This window comes from Myodes glareolus, chromosome 18 (assembly GCF_982192425.1).
Source record: "Myodes glareolus chromosome 18, mMyoGla1.1, whole genome shotgun sequence".
Lineage (NCBI taxonomy): Eukaryota > Metazoa > Chordata > Mammalia > Rodentia > Cricetidae > Myodes > Myodes glareolus.
Genome location: NC_142043.1, coordinates 34,675,785 through 34,694,337, shown reverse-complemented (window position 1 = coordinate 34,694,337; position 18,553 = coordinate 34,675,785). Strand labels below are relative to the sequence as shown.

General features: G+C 49.9%; 1 protein-coding gene and 1 long non-coding RNA gene across 4 annotated transcripts; one reads left to right on the top strand and one right to left on the bottom strand.

The window, feature by feature from the left end:
- Positions 1-878: 878 nt before the first annotated feature.
- Positions 879-11,973, bottom strand: LOC125397847 (uncharacterized). Of its 3 annotated transcripts, XR_015735454.1 has the most exons (6): positions 10,859-11,973; positions 10,034-10,131; positions 3,801-9,785; positions 2,199-2,273; positions 2,023-2,106; positions 879-1,065 (listed from the first exon to the last, which is right to left on the bottom strand). It is a non-coding gene; the product is annotated as an uncharacterized LOC125397847 (long non-coding RNA). The 3 variants fall into 3 exon arrangements; XR_015735452.1 differs by having other exon boundaries at positions 10,034-11,973; XR_015735453.1 differs by having other exon boundaries at positions 3,801-9,586; positions 10,034-11,973.
- Positions 9,375-16,319, top strand: Neurl3 (neuralized E3 ubiquitin protein ligase 3). Its single transcript, XM_087898062.1, has 4 exons — positions 9,375-9,516; positions 13,366-13,854; positions 14,324-14,377; positions 15,727-16,319. The coding sequence occupies exons 1-4, from the start codon at positions 9,489-9,491 to the stop codon at positions 15,918-15,920; spliced, it is 765 nt and encodes a 254-aa protein (XP_087754188.1). The 5' UTR covers positions 9,375-9,488; the 3' UTR covers positions 15,921-16,319.
- The last annotated feature ends 2,234 nt before the right edge of the window (positions 16,320-18,553 follow it).

Below are 18,553 nucleotides of genomic sequence, written 5' to 3'. Positions count from 1 at the left end.
ACGGATGCTAAGACTACAATAAGATGGTCGAGTGCCAGGCACGATGTAATCCCTGTGTTCGGGAGACTGAGGCAGGACACGAAGAGCCGGAGGCCAGTCTGGGCCACATAATGAGCTCCCATGGAGTTTGAGCGACATAGAGAAGTGGTTAAGTCAGGCATGGGGAACGCACGTCTGTGATCCCAGCACTTGGGAGGCAGAAGCAGGAGGATCAGGACTTCAAAGTTGTCTTCAGCTACATACATAGCAAGTTTGAGGCCAGCCTGGGCTACATGAGACCTGTCTCAGAAAACCAAAACCCCACATAATAACAAAAGTAACAATAATACATTTAATTCATTTAAGTAAAAGATAAAATCGTTGGTCTTTTACTTGATTAACTTTGGGGTGATTTGTGGCAGGAAAAGATAACTGGAGACGTGCACCATTGCACATCTTCTGAGTCTGGTTTCCTTCTTACAGTAGCAGAAGCCACAGCCATTTTTTTTTTTATAGAGACTCTTGAATGATAGACTTGTTTTTGTCGGTAGGTATCTTTTTTTCCCCTTTCTTCTTTTATTTGTCTCTGGTTTGTGAGATAGACCTTTTTATGTAGCCTAGGCTGGCCTTAAACTCACCACTCTCTTGCTTTAGTCTCCCGTTTGAGAATTGAAAGTATAGACTGTGGCCAGCCTTCCTAATTTTTTTTTTAACTTAAAAAAATGTTTTGTTTTGTTTTCAATTTTTGAGATAAGGTTTTATGTAGCCGAGGGCTAGCCTCAAACTCACCGTGTAGCCAGGGGTGACGTTGAAGTCCTGGGGGGGGTGTCTCTGCAAATGCTAAGACTGGGAGAAAACCGATTTAAGGGAGGCAAGAAGGAAATCCAGTTCAGTCAAACTTCTAGAGTGACACCAGGAAGTTTATTTTAGCCTTAATACACACACACACACACACATCTGATTGTGGTGGTGCTCACTTTTAATCCCAGCACTCGTGGGCAGAGAGGCTGTAGGATCTCTGTCAGCTCGATGCCAGCCTGATCTATGTAGTGAGTTCCAGGACAGCCAGGGCTACCTAAAGAAACCCTGTCGAAAAACAAACAAGCAAACAAAATTTTATTTACTATTTTATGGCTTCTAGTAATATGCAAAACTGTTTGCAATAAGTCTAATTATTTCTCAGGCTATAGTTTGGTCTCCACCTGTCCCCCATTGGTTCATGCGCTAAGACATGCTTCCAGGGTGGTACTGTTAGGAGGTTTTGGTGCATCTGAAAGCTGGCCCTAGGGGCTGGAGAGATGGCTCAATGGTTAAGAGCACTGGCTGCTCTTCCAGAGGTCCTGAGTTCAATTCCCAGCAACCACATGGTGGCTCCCAGCCATTTATAATGAGATCTGGTGCCCTCTTCTGGCTTGCAGGCACACATGGAAGGAATGTTGTATATATAATAAATAAATAAAATATTTAAAAAAAATAAAAGCTGGTCATATTGGAAAGCGTTAGGTCACTCCTAGTTCTGCTATGGTGGATGTGGTGTCTAGGGATTCATGGTTGAAGCATGGAGGCAATGACCAACAAGAGGTTTGGCAATGGGCAAAGGCCAGCAGCTCTTTGGGTTCACAAAGTGACCGATGTGAGCAGCTGTAGCAGAAGGCAGTCCAGCACCTCCGAGACTGTAGCTCTTGCTACATGACTGCAGTCATCTTGCTGGATGACTGCGTTCAACTTATTTTATGTGAAAAATAAATGGGTATCTAAAAAATCTCATTCTTTCAGCTTATTCTATGCAAGTACTGCCAATTCCAACAGACAGGAATGCAGCCCCAGGCATGACTGTGTCTCTGTGACTTGGCACATGCTTTCTCTTTTTCCCAGAATACCTTTCTTTTGTTTCCTCTTGTTGAGACCTCAAGTCTCCTTCAGGGTTCAATTCTATACCCGTTCCACCCCTAAACTTCTACCATCTGTCTTAGTTACGGATCTATTACTGTGAAGATGTCGACACCATGACCAAGGAAAGCATTTAATTGAGGGCTTGCTTACAATTGCGGAGGGTGAGTCGACGACCATCGTGGAGGGGAGCGTGCAGCAGGCAGGCCTGGTGCTGAAGCAGCGCTTAGATCTTATCTACAAGTCAGAGGCAGGGGAGAGAAAGAGAGCTAACTGGAATGATGGGGGGGGGGCGTTTAAAACCTTCAAGCCCAACCCCAATAACATACCTGCTCCAGCCTGGCTGCACTTTCTCCAACGAGGCCACACTTCCTAATCCTTCCGCCAAACAGCTCCACTATGAACTAGGGACCAAGTATCAAACCTATGAGTCTGTGGGGGCCGCCTCGTTCAAGCCACCACACCACCCATTCCCTGGACATAACAACCCTTGTGGCCCTCAGTGTGATCATTTTGTAGTACTTACCTAAATACCAAGACTTACCTGAGTGGTAATGGACAATAATTGAGTTTTCCTTAACCTTTGGTTACGCAGAATTAAGACAACATTTGGGGCACGGTAGGTGCTTTATAAGTGTCTCTCTCTCTCTCTCTCTCTCTCTCTCTCTCTCTCTCTGGGGTGGTGGGAGGGGGAACACCTGCATGGCCTCACAAACAGCTGGCTACTTTTTAAAATAAAGATTTATTTTGTAATTTTACACACATGAATGTTTTGCTTGCATGTCTGTGTACTGCGTGTGTCCTTGGTAACCAGGGAGTCCAGAAGAGGGTGCTGGATCTCCTGGAACTGGAGTTACAGATGGTAGTGAGCTGCCCTAGGGGCGCTGAGAACCGAACCCAGATCCTCGCTCTGCCCTGCTGAGCCTTTCTCTAGCCTTGTGGCTGGCTACTGTGTCAGCAAGCTCTGGTCTACCACTTCTGGGCCCTACTGCCAGTAACAGCTGACTGACACATGCCTGGGGACTTCGGCTATTGACTCGGAGGACTCAGTGGCCCCCCAGAGTTGTTAGAATGCCCATGGGACAAGTTGAGCTGGTGACTGAGACCCGGTGCCTGGGAACCTTTCGAATCTTGGTGACAGGATTTCCCAGACTCCTTCTTGTCTCCACCAGGGGGCAGAGCTGACCAAGCCGTTCACGGGCTCCCCGGAGCTCATTCAGAAGTTTCAGGATGGAAGTAAATCTAGGTAGATTTAGATTATGTGCCCTTTGAAAATCCAAGTGACGGCGCTTTCTGTCTGTGCACACAGATATATAACAGCCACCCTAGTTCTTCGGGGTTCTTCTCCAGTCCTACACTCGAGAAAAGCCCACTCCTGACTTTTACATCTAAACTTTTTGTGAATGGAAATGTGTGTGTGTGTGTGTGTGTGTGTGTGTGTGTGTGTGTGGTGTGTGTGTGTAGCAGTATATACACATGCAGTCATTTGTTCATGAATATTCTGGATCTTTCCTGACATCTACCTCACAGTCTTGAGGTGATAAACAGTATTTTGTACAATAGTACAGTGATCCCTTGGTCTCTATGGAGACTAATTCTAGGACCCCTGCGGATGCCAAAATCTCGGTGTTCAACAATGGCCATTACTTACAGCTTTTTTTTTTTTTTAAAACAAAATCTCCTGTAGCCCAGGCTGGCCTCAAACTTGGTGTGTAGAGCCGGGCGGTGGTGGCTCACACTTTTAATCCCAGCACTCGGGAGGCAGAAGCAGGTGTGAGTTTGAGGTCAGCCTGGTCTACAAGAGTGAGTTTCAGCAGGACAGACTCTAAAGCTACAGAGAAACCCTGTCTTGAAAAACAAACAAACAAAAACAAAAAACAAAAAAACCAAACCAAAACACCCCCCCCAAAAAAAAACCCCAAAAATCAAACCTTGTTTGTGTAGCTCAGGATGCCCTTGGACACAGCCTCCTGTGTCCACTTCCCTAGTCCTAGGTTCACAGGTACATGCCATCATGTCTGGTTTATGCCTTGCTAGGGGTTTTGCGCATGCTAGCCAAGCACTTCACCAGTGGACTCAGCATATCCCTAGCCCGAGTTCTTAAACTCAACCTATGTATGTTAATGTTCAACCTATGAATGCATCCTGGAGGAGAAAGGTAAACTTTACACCATCTGTGATTGCTTTGGAACACCCAATGCTATGGAAATGCTGCGCAAATAGTTGTTAGGCCGTATTGCTTAGGGAACAATGACAGGTCTGTACATGTTCTCTGAAGGTGAAATTTCTCACCCTTTTGGTTACAAGGCCAGTAATGATTTTGTGCTCATGATCCCCCTGCCTCTGGGATTACAGGCATGCACCGCCATGCCAAGGCTGCAGATGGGCAGATTTTACATTTGTGTGTGTGTGTGCCAGGGTGTTGCTACCGTGCACATATGGCATCCAGAGGAGAATTTGTGAAAGCTGTTTTCTCTTCTTCCATCGTGTGAGTCCCGGGATTAGATTCGAGTCAGCAAGCATGGTCGCAAACACCTTTACCCTCCCAATCTCTTGATAGGTCACCAGATGGGCAAAGAGGCTATGATACCGCTCTGTTTGCACCTGGCAAATCTTGCTATTCACTTCTTCAATTCAAAGTCACTATTCCATGACTTTGGTTGTATGAGGAACTAGCGTTCTGGCACTGCAGACTTCCGCCGTATTATGTAATAATGTAGGGGTCTAGGATGTTGATGGCTGGGTCCAAAGGAGTCCCAGTTCGTGCAGGGCTCCTGCCTCTGCTGGATCACAGGCTAGTCTGGCCCCCATCTCCTCCTCAGAAAAGGAGATCTCTATGAGGTGGTCCACACAAGAGCACTTGGTAATGAAAGGGACCGGACAAGTTGAAGGCTGACTGCCACCAGAAGGTTCAACGAGGTGACAAGCTGGCCCTGAGTAGGAAGAGTGTCTCGGGGAGCTTCAGGGTGGCTGGAAGATGTGTGGAAGCCCCAGAAGGTGCTCTGGCAATTGCTGGCCTCATGCTGGGCTTGTTGGTTCACGAGGCCTCAGTGCATTCTGCAATATTGACTCTCGCCAGCAGAGGCCGCCCCAGTCACTGCCACAGTTCTTTAGGATGGCCTGTTTTACCTTGTAGCACAGAGGTTGTCTGGTCCTGGGAGCACCCCTTCCCAGGCACCAGCTTTGCTGGAATGGGGGCACATAGGGCACTCGGGTGGCCTATGAGTTGCTATTTGTAAAACTCCTACTATGTGTCAACCTAGTTAACTGAATACCGATAAAGAGCCAGTGAGGAACCACTAAAGAAGGCACAGCCACACGACAGAAGTCTTTTTTTCAGGACAGGGTCTGATGTAGCCCAAGCTAACCTCACACTTACTATTTGTTCAAGGAAGACTTTGAACTCAGTTTTTTTTTTTTTTTAAATTAGTCTGTGTGAACGCACACAATCTATGTGTATGGGTGTGTGGGTCAGAGGACAATTTGTGGACTTGGTCCTCTCCTTCTACCTTAGTGGGGGTTCTGGAGATTGAGCTCAGTTTGCCAGGGTCATGCGGCAAACAAGCACCTTTACCCACCGAGCCTCTTCCAGGAACTGTTGATGCTCCTTGTGCCTCTGTTTCCCCTTCTGTGAACTGGGAGTGGTTCCGGATAGACCCTTTCTGAGGACTCCCCCCCACCCCCAAGAACTGTCAGCTTAGTACAATACTAGACTCAGAACAGCAATGTCTGGGCGAGCATCCTCTGTCCTTCCCTTCACAGGGTTTATGGCTAGGCCCCTGGCTACATGAGACAGCCCGACAAGAAGAGGAACACGCATTTCTTACGATTACATATTTGCCGTACAAAACAATGGCTTCATCCCGCCGTTTTCACACACATTTGTAACATGCTTTAATCATATTTAACTCCCATTGCCTTCTCCTGTTCTCTTCTCTAGTCCCCTCTAGCTGCTTGTGGTGGCTCACACCTCCGATCCCAGATCTTTGGAGCCTGAGGCAGGAAGATTACTGTGAATTCCAAATCCGCCTGGGGTAAGGACTGAAATCTGTCTCAAGTCGACAAAAGTCCACTCGCAAAGAGTCCCTTGTGCTTTCAAGTCTCCCTTCCTTCTTTTGCCACTCCCAGGGATCGAACCCAGGACCTCACGCATGCCGGGCAAGCCCTGCATCACCGAGCCACATCTCCTACCAGTACATGCTTTACCTTTTAAAATTTGTATTCTGTATAGGAGGGAAAACTGGTGACATTTGTCCTTCTGAGCCTGGCCTATTCCACGCCACATAATCTTCAGTTCTGACCTGCAAGTGGCATAACTCTATTCTTTATGGCTGGATAACACTGCACTGCATTGCACGCATTGCCCTCATCGGTTGCTGGATGGGCACCTCAGCCGATTGCACAACTCAGCTGGAACAAAGAGTTAGTGGGCACCTCCATGGTAAAGTACAAGAATTTAGTATGCTGTGTAAAGTTTTATGATACCTGGAGCCTCCCAGAAATAGAAACCCCGGTGGAGGAGGGACATACAAGGATCCACCCCAAGCTGAGGGGTTCTTGGTAATTACTGCCTGCTGAGGGAGGGGGTCATCTTCACCTAGAGCGTGATTGCTGGAAAGTTGCCCGCAATCCATTCAGTAACCCCACACCCAGGCATATGTCTGCAGGCAAGCTTAATTAAACTCAGTGGGTCATAAAAAAAGGTGCAGAAGTTGGAAAGGGACTTGTTGGGAAGAAGAAAGGGTTCAGCCGGGTGGTGGCGGTGTGTGCCTTTAATCCCAGAGACAGGCAGATCTCTGTGAGTTCAAGGCCAGCCTAACCTGCAGACTGAGTTCCAGGACAGGTTCCAAAGCTACAGAGAAAACCTGCCTCGAAAAACAACAACAACAACACAAAAAAAAAAAAAAATAAGAAAAGAAGAAGAAGAAAGGGTCCAGATGGAGTGGGAAGGGACAAGAGAAGGACGGGACGATGATAATGAAAATATATCATACATGGGCTTACTGATCTTCCAGAGGACCAGAATCATTAGGGCTCACAACCACCTGTAAATCCTGCTCCAGGCCGATCCAAAGCTTCTGGACTCTAAGGACACTCATGTTCAGGTGTGTGTAGCTACATACAGAAACATACAATATACATAATAAAAACAAAACTTAAGATCAAAAAATACACTATATACGTGTATGAAATTGTCAAAGAATAAAAATAGAAGAAAAATGAGAACACAGGTCTGGGAATGCAGCTAAGTTGGTAAGGTGGCCTTGCCTAGTAAGCATGAAGCCCTGGGGTGTACATGCATGTGTATGCGTGTGTGTATGTATGTTATTTTTTAAATTAAATTAATTGGTTTTTGTGGGAGTGGATATACACATGCCGTGACACATGTGTGATGGTCAGAGGACAATTTGTGGCAGTCAGTTCATTCTAAACACCACGTGGGTCCCTGGGATTGAATTTGGGTGGCCAGGGTAGGCAGCACACGTCTTTACCCAGAAGCCATCTCACCGGCCTCTAAGTCCCAGTTTAGACCCCTAGCATTGGAAAGCAGAGGCAGGAGGATTGTGAGTCTTAGGTTATTTTCAGCTATGTGGTGAGTTCAGGCAAGGCTAGGTCATATGGGAACTTGTTTCAAAAAAGACCCAATGAAGGGGGAAGTCTGCATGTGTGTACGCTGGTTTGAAGTTGAACCCAAGAGTAGCTATAAACACTACTATAGTGAAGGATACTGGGGCAAAGGTGGGTGTGGACAAATGGTGATGAGCTGGGCGGGGCCTAGCAAGAGCAGGACGTTCAGGTTCTCCCCTGCCCTGAGGTCAGTGGTAAGCAGAGTGTGAGGGGCTCAGGGGTGGCTTCGTGGGAGAAAGGCGGGGTAAAAGAGAGGGACCTTCCTGTTTCTGCTACTTCCCAAATGTAGGCAGCTTGTTTAGAACGGATGTCCTGCACCCCACCAGTGGAGTATGTGGGTGTCTGGGCTTGCCTGTCTTTTCCATCTGCTGGCTGCTGCCCTGAGCAGGCTACAGGTCCTGCCCGTGCGGCCCCACCACCTGCCTACAGGTGTACGATAACCCAGTGATTTTTCTATAAAGTCTAAAGTTCCAGAACAGGTCCCTTGATAAGGTGCCGCACAGACCTGTGGTGGGGGAATGAGGTTTATCAAGAAGGAGTTTTTGGTTCCAGCCCTGGGCGGCCACTCAAGGTGGCCGATACCACAGGTGAAGTCCAGCGAGGGGAGAGCAACCAGCCTGCCAGGAGGTGCCAGGAGCCTGAGCCTCTCAGACCGGGCCAGTCAGGGCATTGGGTCAACTGCAGCTCTTAGGATCCACAGGCCTCTGACTCAAGGGATTTGGTCTTGCTCTTGCACAGCTGCCCTTGGCAGAAGTAATACAGGGAGCGCAGAGACAAAGGGCACTCAGTAAGGGCGGGGCAGGAAGAAGAAAAGTCCAGGGGTTACAGCGATGTCCCCCACCTTCCTCTCACCACTTCTTCTTACTTAGGCACAGCATGTTGACTGGAAGAGGTCCCGAGACCACTAGTTCCCTGTTTTATAACATGGGAACACCAGAGCTAAAGGTGAGGGAGGTATCTGCCTAAGGGAACACCGCAGGTACAACTTGGGTCTCCAACTCTCCATCTCCCTCCTCAGAAGAGGACACTGCCATTTCAGGTGCCCCAGGGATGTGCTGAGGACTATTCATCTACCCAGTTTTCCTTTCTTTCTCTCTTTCTTGTTTTTTGTTTTGTTTTGTTTTTGCTTTTGTTTTTTTGTTTTTTCGAGACAGCTCTTCTCTGTGTAGCCCTGGCTGTTCTGAAACTCACTCTGTACATTAATACATTTGTACTGGCCTCAAACTCACAGGGCTGTGCCTGCTTCTGCCTCCCCAGTGCTGGGATTAAAAGTGCCAGCACCTTTAATTTAAAGGTTCAAATAGTGCCACTACCTCCTGGCACTATTCATTTCTGTAAGGGTCCAAAGAAGCCACTGATTGTAGCCTTGATCTGGAGTCTCAAGAAGGACTTAGGCGGTGGCTGCTGCTGTTGGGGGCGGCAGGGGTGCAGAGTATTTATAAGCCTCCAAACCGTCCCTGCCACCGGGCAGGCTCAACGGCACAGGTTTCAGATTTAACTCATTCAATTTAACCTGCTTCAGTAGTGCTGTGCGCCTTCTGTATATGGGGTTGCCATGGTGAGCCATACTGGCTGCATACTCTTTGAAACTTCCGATGCGCAGGTCTCACCCTAGGCCAGGGGCACCAGCGTTCTTGCAGGGAGCTCGGGGTGAGCACAGATGTTTACTAACAGGCTGTGTGGCAGTTCTCATTCACAGGCGAGGGCTGATCAGAAGGCAGAGAGGAAGAACTCTATGCTGCAGCCACAGTCACAGTCCCTGCTTCCTTTTCTCAGGCCAGCCTCCTGCAGTAGGTCTACTGTGAGCCAGGAGACATCATGGGGAAAGTCCCGGATATCGTCATGCGTGACAGCATCTAATTAATCATCAACCCTGTAACGTGATCTCCAGCCTATAAAAGGGGAACCTTCAGAGTCTTGTAAACCTGACCACTGGCCTTCACAGACATCTCCAGACACAAGGACTTGTCTCTCAGGAGGAGCCCAAGCGAATGGGTGCCCGCCTCAGCCCTGAGGCCAGTAAGTAGACTTCCTGTATGCCTTGAGCTTGCTTCTGGAGGCCGGACCACAAGGAGTCCAGGTGGGAAGTCTGGAAGGGGGAGAACGGAGACCTTGAGGTCATTGCCAGCTAGAGTAGGTTTCTGTCAAGGTCTGGCGTGCGCGAGGGAGTGACTTTCCGGCTTCCCAGGAACCAAGGAGAGGTTGGGTGACTCAGGTCCGGGATGGTTGCAGAGATAAACACCCCTCCTTCCCCCATTGTCTGTAACCAGTGTTCATCTAAGACTTGGCTACAAAGAGAGAAACAGGACCGGGGTGGGTAGAAGGGTAGAATTTAGAGGGCTGAAGGTAGAAGATGACGGATTTCGGCTTTTCCAAATTAGAGATGGCACCAGGGGCAAGTCATTTTGACTCTGGGCCCTTGGTTTTTTTATCATCTGAAGGTTGGGAATAATGCCACCCACCCTGATGGCCTTTAGGGCTCCAAATACCGAAGTCTAAATAGTAATGAGATAGAAAGTTTCTCTGAGACACTTACCTGTACCTGTGGTCACAGTGTCCCGTAGTGGAAGGACCTGGGTGAGTGGGCAGGAGATAGCATGCCAGCTCTTAGCACAGAGTCTGGGACCAGGCACCCTGGAGATGCACAAGCACAGCAGAACCCCTGCTTAGGGCCCTATGGCGAGCACCCAAGGCTCACTCACAGTGGATGGCCACACCCTGAGCCACCTCTGCTGTGGCAGCTATGTTTGGATTCAAGGCAGGGCACCAATGCCAAAAGGGATGTCGGGTAACAGGTGCAGGTGTGTGTGTGTGTGTGTGTGTGTGTGTGTGTGTGTGTGTGTGTGTGCAGCCAAGTCCACAGTTTCCTTGGTGCTGGGAGGATTGGAAGGGACCTTTCCTAAGACTCTCCCCCGTCTCCCACAAGCTCTGAGTGCTTCTATACAGGGTGTAGAGAGTAGAATAAGAGGCTGCAATGGGGCTGAGTGGGTGCCTGACACCCCAAAAGCCTTGGTGGCTGGAGGAGTGGTGATAAAGATGCTGACAGTTGGGAGGCCATCATGGAGCTTGCCTTCATCTGTCCAGGGATGACCCTAAGGACATGACTTGTTTGTCCCAAATGTCTTAGCAGTCCAGGTTCAAGCCAGCAATGCCCCTTCCCTACAGCAGTGGGGAAACCAAAGGTGGAGTCCTTGAAGGGGGTCCTCCACTTAACTCTGTTCCATGGAGCCTCAGGATCTGACCTGAAAGTGGGGCTCAGCACAAAAACGGCAACCCTTCAGTGGACAGTGCTCTGAACCCCGTGCCAGCCCTGCCAACTGCAACAGACCCAATTAGAGAGTTGTGTTTAGCTTATGCCCACCTCTGCTTCTCCTCAGTCCAGCAGTGAGATCTGTCAGTTTGCTTAGTCAATGGGTGGGAGAATTTCTGCAAGGCTCTGCGAACGGAACAAGACAGAATGGAGATGGTGTCCTCCCCTCCCCCCCATTTAGTGCCACTGTGACCCGGCTCTAAAGTCAGGAAGCAAAACTCATTGTAAAGGAAAGGTGGGGCTCCTATTGGGGACAAAGTCCTGAAGGCCTTTGATAGACTTGCTGGGTGAGGGTGGCTTTCATCCCTACTCAGCCTGGGTTATGCTCAGTGATAAACCAACACAAGCCATCTGAGAGAGTAAGTGTAGAGAGACCAAGCTCAAGAGGCCCCTTATCTTGTGCCTGTTGTGACACCTCCTGAGAGCCACACTCAGGGAGTTGCCCAGAGGCTACTGAAGGTAAGGATACAAGACCTCAGCTTGCAGTTGAGAGAAGGTGGTCCTAGAGGCTCTGGTCACCTAGCGACCGGTGGAGGCAGCAGTGTGATCCCTCAGTTTCCCCTGTAACATAGGACCTGGGAACGTAACTCTCGCAGGCCACTGAGGAGTCTCCTGAGTTACAGTGGAGCTTTGCCCACTCGAGCTGGCAACCAGGTCAAGGCTTTCCTTTCCTGGGGTGCCAAGGGACCCTGGCATCTCCCAGAGGCCACCCACCACCAGGGAGGACTCGCCACCATTATAGATGAGCAGTTCAAAGTTCTCAGACCCAAGGAGGATGAGAGTCGTTTCCACCGAGGCTGTAGTGGATGAGGCTGAAGGTCCCACTTAGCTCTATTTCTGCTCTTGTGATGGACCAAGGTTGTAGCTTGGGGCTCTCAGGAGAGCGCATCTGGCTTCTTCCAGCAGCAGGGTGGCAGGTGACTGTCTCCAGCATCCACTTGGAATGGTCCCTTACCAAGCCTATCTCTGGTCTTCTCTTGGGTCCCTCACATGAATGGTGGCTGTGACCCACCCGAGTGACAGGGTGGGCTCTGGCGGCAGCACCAGGAACCCTCAGTCCTATGTCTGGCTCTGCAAACAGACCTGTGGTCTGTAAGCGGAACAGGAGACAATCAGCTGGTGGGGGATGGGGACTCTCCTGGACCTGGCTCAAGTTCAGATGGAGTTCATCTTTCTTTTTCAGCCAACAGTCAGCTGACTTCCTCTCTTCACCCCCACTTAAAGAGGCAAGGCAGGTCTCTGGGAGCAGATCAGCTCCTGCTCTCTTGAAGCCAGGGCTGGGAAGAGGGGCTGCCCCGCAGGGACCTTTTCCTCCTGACTGCTAAGTACCTTTGTGTAAGAAGTCCCTTAGTTCTGAAGCCCACTTCAGGCCTTGGCTGATCATAGGCATCTCCGCAGACCCTTTTCAACTTGTTCCCCTGTCCTGTGGGAAACTGCTGTGTTCCCTCCTCTCCCAGGACCAGGAAGTCACCTTGCGGGGTAGAGGGGACATTGATACAGCTTACCTGTGGGGAAAGGAGGTTAGCAAAGCAGAGAGGAAGGCACGGCCATTGTGGGCCACCTGCCAGGGCATGCACAAGTCAGCAAGCCAGTTTCGCTCTTTCAGGCTAGGTAGGTGAGAATACATGAGTGTTACATCTCATCTAGGGGCTCAGCAAGTAATGGTGCTTGCCAACAAGCTGAACAACTGTAGTTTAATCCCCCCGAACCTACAGGGTAGAAGGAGAGAACTGATTTCTGCAAGTTGTCCTCTGACCTCCACCCATGCATACATCCTGGCACCCAATAAAGAAGTAAGAGTACGAAACAAACAATAAGCCTCAACTGGGCAGTGGTGGCGCACGCCTTTAATCCCAGCACTTGGGAGGCAGAGGCAGGTGAGTCTCTGTGAGTTCGAGGCCAGCCTGGTCTACAGAGCAGGTGCCGGGACAGCCAGGACTCTTTATTCAGAGAAACCCTGTCTTGAAAAACCAAAAACCAGCCAACCAACTAACCAACCAACCAAACAAACAACAAGACCCAATAAACCTCATCTAAGTTCATATGCCTAACTGTCTGGTTTCATTTTGTTTAACAATAGTTCCCTGTCTATGTAGCCCAGGCTGGCTTGGCCTGGAACCACTTATATAGCCCAGGCAGGCCTGGAACTTGCTTATACCTCCCCAGGGCTGGAATTACGGCACCACCACACCAAGAAGCTGCTTTTTCTGTTCAATCCCAGTAATAACCATGGTTCAGGGCTGAGTTTAGACAAGGTTTAGATAGAGGTTCTTTTAATTTTCATGCCAGGCAGAAGAGGCGGCTGAGGCTGGGGACAGGGGAGGTTAACAGACCCAGGGAGGTAGAGTGTGCTGCCCTTCGGACTTTTAGCAGATCCTTGAGGTTTGCCAGGTGAGGCTTGAGGTTGTTTGGGGGTGTGGAGGTGACTCCAGGGAACTTGGGGCTGTTGAAGTGGTCCTCAGGAGAAGGCCCGGGTAGCCTAGGACGCTGGTCATTTTCTGGGAAGCGGGTAGGTTAGAATGGGCCCTCACTGATAGGCTACCTGCTCTGCCCTACAGACGCTGAGGTGCCCCGCGAGGCCCTTAGTTTCCACGGGGATGCCACCGGCGCACAGGTGCATCTGGATGACCTACGGAGCACAGCGCATAGGCGCTCTACGTTCCACGATGGCATCGTGTTCAGCCAGCGGCCAGTGTGGCCCGGTGAGCGTGTTGCGCTGCGCGTGCTGCGACAAGAGACAGGCTGGTGCGGTGGCCTCCGCGTGGGCTTCACACGCCTCGACCCTGCACACGTGGCTGCGTCCTGCTTGCCGCCCTTTGTGTGCCCGGATCTAGAAGAACAGAGTCCCACGTGGGCAGCGCTGCTTCCAGAGGGCTTTGTTCGTGCGGGGAATGTGGTCTGCTTCTGGGTGAACCGGAGAGGCTGGCTCTACGCCAAGGTCAACGCTGGCCGCCCCCTCGTGCTGCGCAAAGACGTACTGGTCCAGGGCGCCCCGCTCTGGGCGGTGATGGATGTGTACGGGACCACGAAAGCCATTGAGTTGCTGGGTGAGACAATCCTTGAGGTTCCGGAGTGTGTGTGAGGCATGGAGACAGAATTTCCATGCCTAGAGGCCCTGGTAGAGCCGTTCGTTCCTTCATGCTCACTAGGCCATCAGCCCATTGCCTAATGTAAAGATGGGCATGGGAGACTCTAAATGGACACACGCCTTAGCCTTGTCCTAAACGATAAGATATGACCAGTGCTCTAAATAATGTTAGAAGGCTGGTCGCGTTTCACAAAGGAGAAAGCATTTGGATGCGGCCTTACGCTTAACTAGAAGTTCACCCCACGCAAGGAAAAAAAAAAAAAAAAAAGACGTGAGAGTTCTCAGTTGGGTTCTTAACATTGACAGGGAGATCAGCAGTGAGGAAGGGAGTGGCTGCTGAAGGGTAGGGTGCCTGCACGCAGGCGTGCCCGTGGATTTCTGGAGCTGCTGTGCTGAGTGCTGACCCTGAACCTGCCTTTCTGCCTTAGATCCCAAAGCCAACGCCTGGATCACCAGCGGGGAGGCTGTGCCGGAGTCTGAAGGTGAGCACACGTCCTGGGATCCCAGCACCGAGTGGAGTGGCTGGGAAATCTAGCTGTTCAAAGCCGGCTTTCTAGGTACCGCAGAGAGGCTTCCCACAGTTTACTGACAGCTAGAGATTCAGAAACAAGGGGGTGTTTCTGCCTTTTAGCTCATTCCCAAATTAGAAGAGTCTGAAACTTTGTCTGATTTTCATGATTCCTTTGTCTGAAACAGCCTCGGGTGGCCGAATCTGGACTCAGGTTCACTCAACACTCAAATGCTGGGATTACAGCTTAGTTTAATCTTGGTTTTTTTTCCTTCTTTCTTTTTTTGTATTTTGTTTGTTTGTTTCAAGACAAGGTTTCTTTGTGTAGCCCTGACTGTCCTGGAACTAGCTCTCATAGACCAGGCTGACCTGGAACTCACAGAGATCCACCTGCCTCTGCCTCCTGAGTGCTAGGATTAAAGGCGTGCGCCACCACTGTCTGGCTCTCATATTTTCTTTAAAAAAATTAAAAGAAAAATTTATACGCCGTGAATGTGCCTGATGCCTTCGGAGGTCATAAGAGGGAACCAGATTCTCTGGAGCTGGAGTTACAGTTGAAGGGCTGCCACAAAGTCTCCTGTGGTCCAGGCTGGCCTTGAACTCACTACACGTGACTGAAGATAACCTTGAATTTCTGGCCTTCCCCCCCCCCCATTTTTATCACTACTGTTTGTTTGTTTGTTTGGGTTTTCGAGATAGGGTTTCCTCTGTGTAGCCTTGTCTATTCTGGAACTTACTTTGTAGACCAGGCTGTCCTGGAACTCACAGAGATCTACCTGCTTGTGCCTGCCAAGTGCTGGCATTAAAGGTGTGCGCCACCACTGCCTGGCTGTCACCATCACTGCTGGTCTTAGTCAGTGCTGGAAACCAAACCCAGGGCTTTGTGCATGCTAAGCAAGAACTCTACCAACGGAACCATATCCCCAGCCGTGTGTGTGTGTGTGTGTGTGTGTGTGTGTGTGTGTGTGTACACATTGGTCTGTGTATGCATGTGTGTGTGGAGTCCAGAGGTAGATCTCAGGTGTTTTCCTCCATGGTTCTCCACCTTCGTTTCTGACACAGGTTCTCTCACGGAACCTGGAGCTCACTGACTGGCTAGGCTGGCTAGACAGCAAGTCCCAGGGCTTCTTTGGTCTCTGCTTTCCCAGCACTGCCTGACATTTCCCGTGGGTTCTAGGGATTCAACCCAGACCAAGCAGGCACTTTACCAACTGAGCCATTGCTCTAGCTAACCACTGTACTTTCCTGCCCTGTGATAAGAGCATCCGTAGGTAGGTGGCCTCCCCTGTATGTGCGCCTGACCCACGCTGTCTCCTTTTCCAGTTGCATCAGGAGAGGAGTGTGTCATCTGCTTCCACAACACCGCCAACACCCGCCTTATGCCCTGTGGCCACGCACACTTCTGCAGCGCCTGTGCCTGGCACATCTTCAAAGACACGGCTAGGTGCCCCATGTGCCGCTGGCAGATTGAGGAGGTGGCTGTGGAGTCTTCACTGAAGACTGGAGAAGGCTCCTGAAGAGAGAGCATCCTCGAGTGGGTGGTAGATGGGGCTTGGTTCTGAGACAGGCCCCTGCGAAAGGAAGAACCTCTGTCTGGACGTGGGTCAGCAAACGCAGTCTTAGGCCACCACGCCTGATCTTGGATCAGCAAGCATTGTTACCCATGAGGGAGACTCAGTGACTCTTTCCCCAGATGGAAGTTTGGGAGAGGTTGATGTGGCAAAGAGAAATTTCTCCGGCCACTTTGGGACGTCCCCAGTGTAGCAGGGGCAGCCTGAGCCCTGATGTTACAGCTGAGGACATGAAGGGATGGAACGGTCTGTGTCTGGTGGAAGTTCCAGAAGCGGGGACGTGTATCATGGTGATTTCTCTGCTGGTTTGTGAGACAGCAAAATAAAGTTTGTTTTTGTATTGATTGTCGCCTTCGCCATGGGAGGAGGTGGCACTCAAATCTGGCTAGGGCACTTGGGGATGTCCAACCCTTCCTGACCACACTGATCTTACAGCAAGGGCTGCAAGGAACTCTGGGCACCCAGGTCCACGGGTTCTATTCCCTGAACATGGCAGGGATTAGATCAACACTCCCAGCTTTCGAGTCTTGCCAGCTTGGGTTCCGGGGATTTCCGGAAGCTCTGACATTGACAGAAGGCGGGTATTAATGGCCAGGAAGGCCAACCTGGGACTGCCTTTATGGAGGAACCCCTATCCACAGCACATTGTCAAATGTTAAATGTGATCAGTTTATACCGTTTAAACTGAGACTGGGGAGGGGGGCAAAAACTTGAAAAGAGTCTTTGGAAAATAAGATTTTGTAGAGAATTTTGGAAATCTCTGATATATTCTTAAGGATCTATAAGACTCGTGCACGTCCAGGAAAGGCTTGGAAGCACCCCAGTTTCTCAATTCTGGCTGAACTTGAGGCCAGTTGTGTAAAAAGGAGATGAAGGCTAAGGTATACGTGTAAACTGCCTACTGACTGACGGTGCCTCAGCCCCCACAGAGTTCCTTGGCAAGGTGTAGACACTTACTAGAACAAAGCATTGTTTAAAAACCTCTGCACAGTCATTAGCGGGCCGGTAACCTACTGAGAGTTCAGTCAGTGGCATGTAACAGGGGAGACAGCTCTACAGAGTTTACCCAGGAAAGCTGCTAAACTAACAAACACACACCATCAAGGACAATAAGATAGCAAGAACAGTAAGTCTTTGAATGGAGGTGCTTTATTCTTCAGAACTGCCAAATTTCATTACCTAAGAGATAATTTTTCTTCTATCTTCCTCTATGTATCAAGCTATGTGAGACTTGAAATAAATGAAAGTATGGCTTATGTTTGTGGCCTCACTGGTTGCTTGAAATGGTCCTTGAGAGAGCCAGATGTTAGATTTATTAGACAAATACTTTAATTACGCTGTTACACTACATCCGGGTAACCAAAGGGAAACCGTGTCTAGGAGTTAAAGGAGGGCTATGGGTGTAGCTCAGAGGTGGAGTGCTTGCTTCCTGTGTCACAGCTCTGCTTTTAATTTCCAGCAACACATACACACACACACACACACACACACACACCCCTCAGCTTAGAGCCTGCACCCTCAGTGGGATGAAACTGCAGTTTACACCACGGACCCTTTCCCTGACTCCCTACAGAGAGCCAGCTCCTGACTCAAGTCTTTTCACTCATTCCTAAGTCACCAGGTGATGTAGCTCCTCCTTTCTGTTCCCACCATAAACTGCTGGGGATGAGCTAAACAAATGTATATGTTTCACAGAAAACTACATAGGAAACACCTCAGGAACCAAGAACTTTGATAAAAGATAGAAAATAAATAAACTGAAGACGGATACGAGGCTTTCCACCTCTTCACCGCAGTCAGTGCTAGAAATACACTGGGTGTCTCGAGAGAGAACACACAGAAAGAACGTGAAAATATCGCAGCAAGGTGATTGTTTTTGCAAAAAGGGTGCACCAGTGTCCAAGGCAGGCTGGTAACACACAGGGCCAACACGGACCCCATCTTTGATCTCTGATGTGGGTGGTGGGTGGTGACCGTGTTTTATTCCATTTGTGGAAGCTCAACTTCACAGTCCAACCAGATTGACTAATTGGCGTGAAGAAGATTTGGGGAAATATGAGTTCTTGCCAGGCGAAGTACCTTTGCTTTAGGAAAAAACTCTCACCACAAGGCACTGACGATGGACCCAAGAAATGACCCCACCCAAGTCTACTTACTGAAGCAGTGAGTTTGCTGACTGTGGATGAGGGGGTTCCTGCCAAGAGGAAGAGCTTCAAGAGCTCTTCACCCCCAGTTTTAAAAGCTGGTGGCCAGAGGAGGTCAGAGATCCGAACCTCTGGCCAAACAGTGAGTCATGGAGGATCTGCCTGGGGGCAGGAGCCCCGGGGTAAACTTGGCTCAGAGAAGCGAGGCAAAGCCGGCAACCTGATGATTGCAGCTCAGAGACAGGAAGCCTCTGCATCCCCAAAGCTGAGCACAGCTTCCTTCGCCCAGCAACCACTGTGATGGCTGGTTTCAGTCATCAGCTTGCAGAAACTGGAATCGCTGCCTGGGAAGGGAGTCTCAGTGAGGGAGTGTCTACATCGGGTTGGCCTGTGAGGAATTTTCCTGATTGGGTTAACTGCGTTGGGAACCCATCT

Coding starts and splice junctions, on each gene's coding strand:
- Neurl3 (XM_087898062.1), top strand. CDS start 9,489: ATGGGTGCCCGCCTCAGCCCTGAGGCCA. Junction 9,517..13,365: donor CCGCCTCAGCCCTGAGGCCA/GTAAGTAGACTT, acceptor TCTGCCCTACAG/ACGCTGAGGTGCCCCGCGAG. Junction 14,378..15,726: donor GGCTGTGCCGGAGTCTGAAG/GTGAGCACACGT, acceptor CTCCTTTTCCAG/TTGCATCAGGAGAGGAGTGT.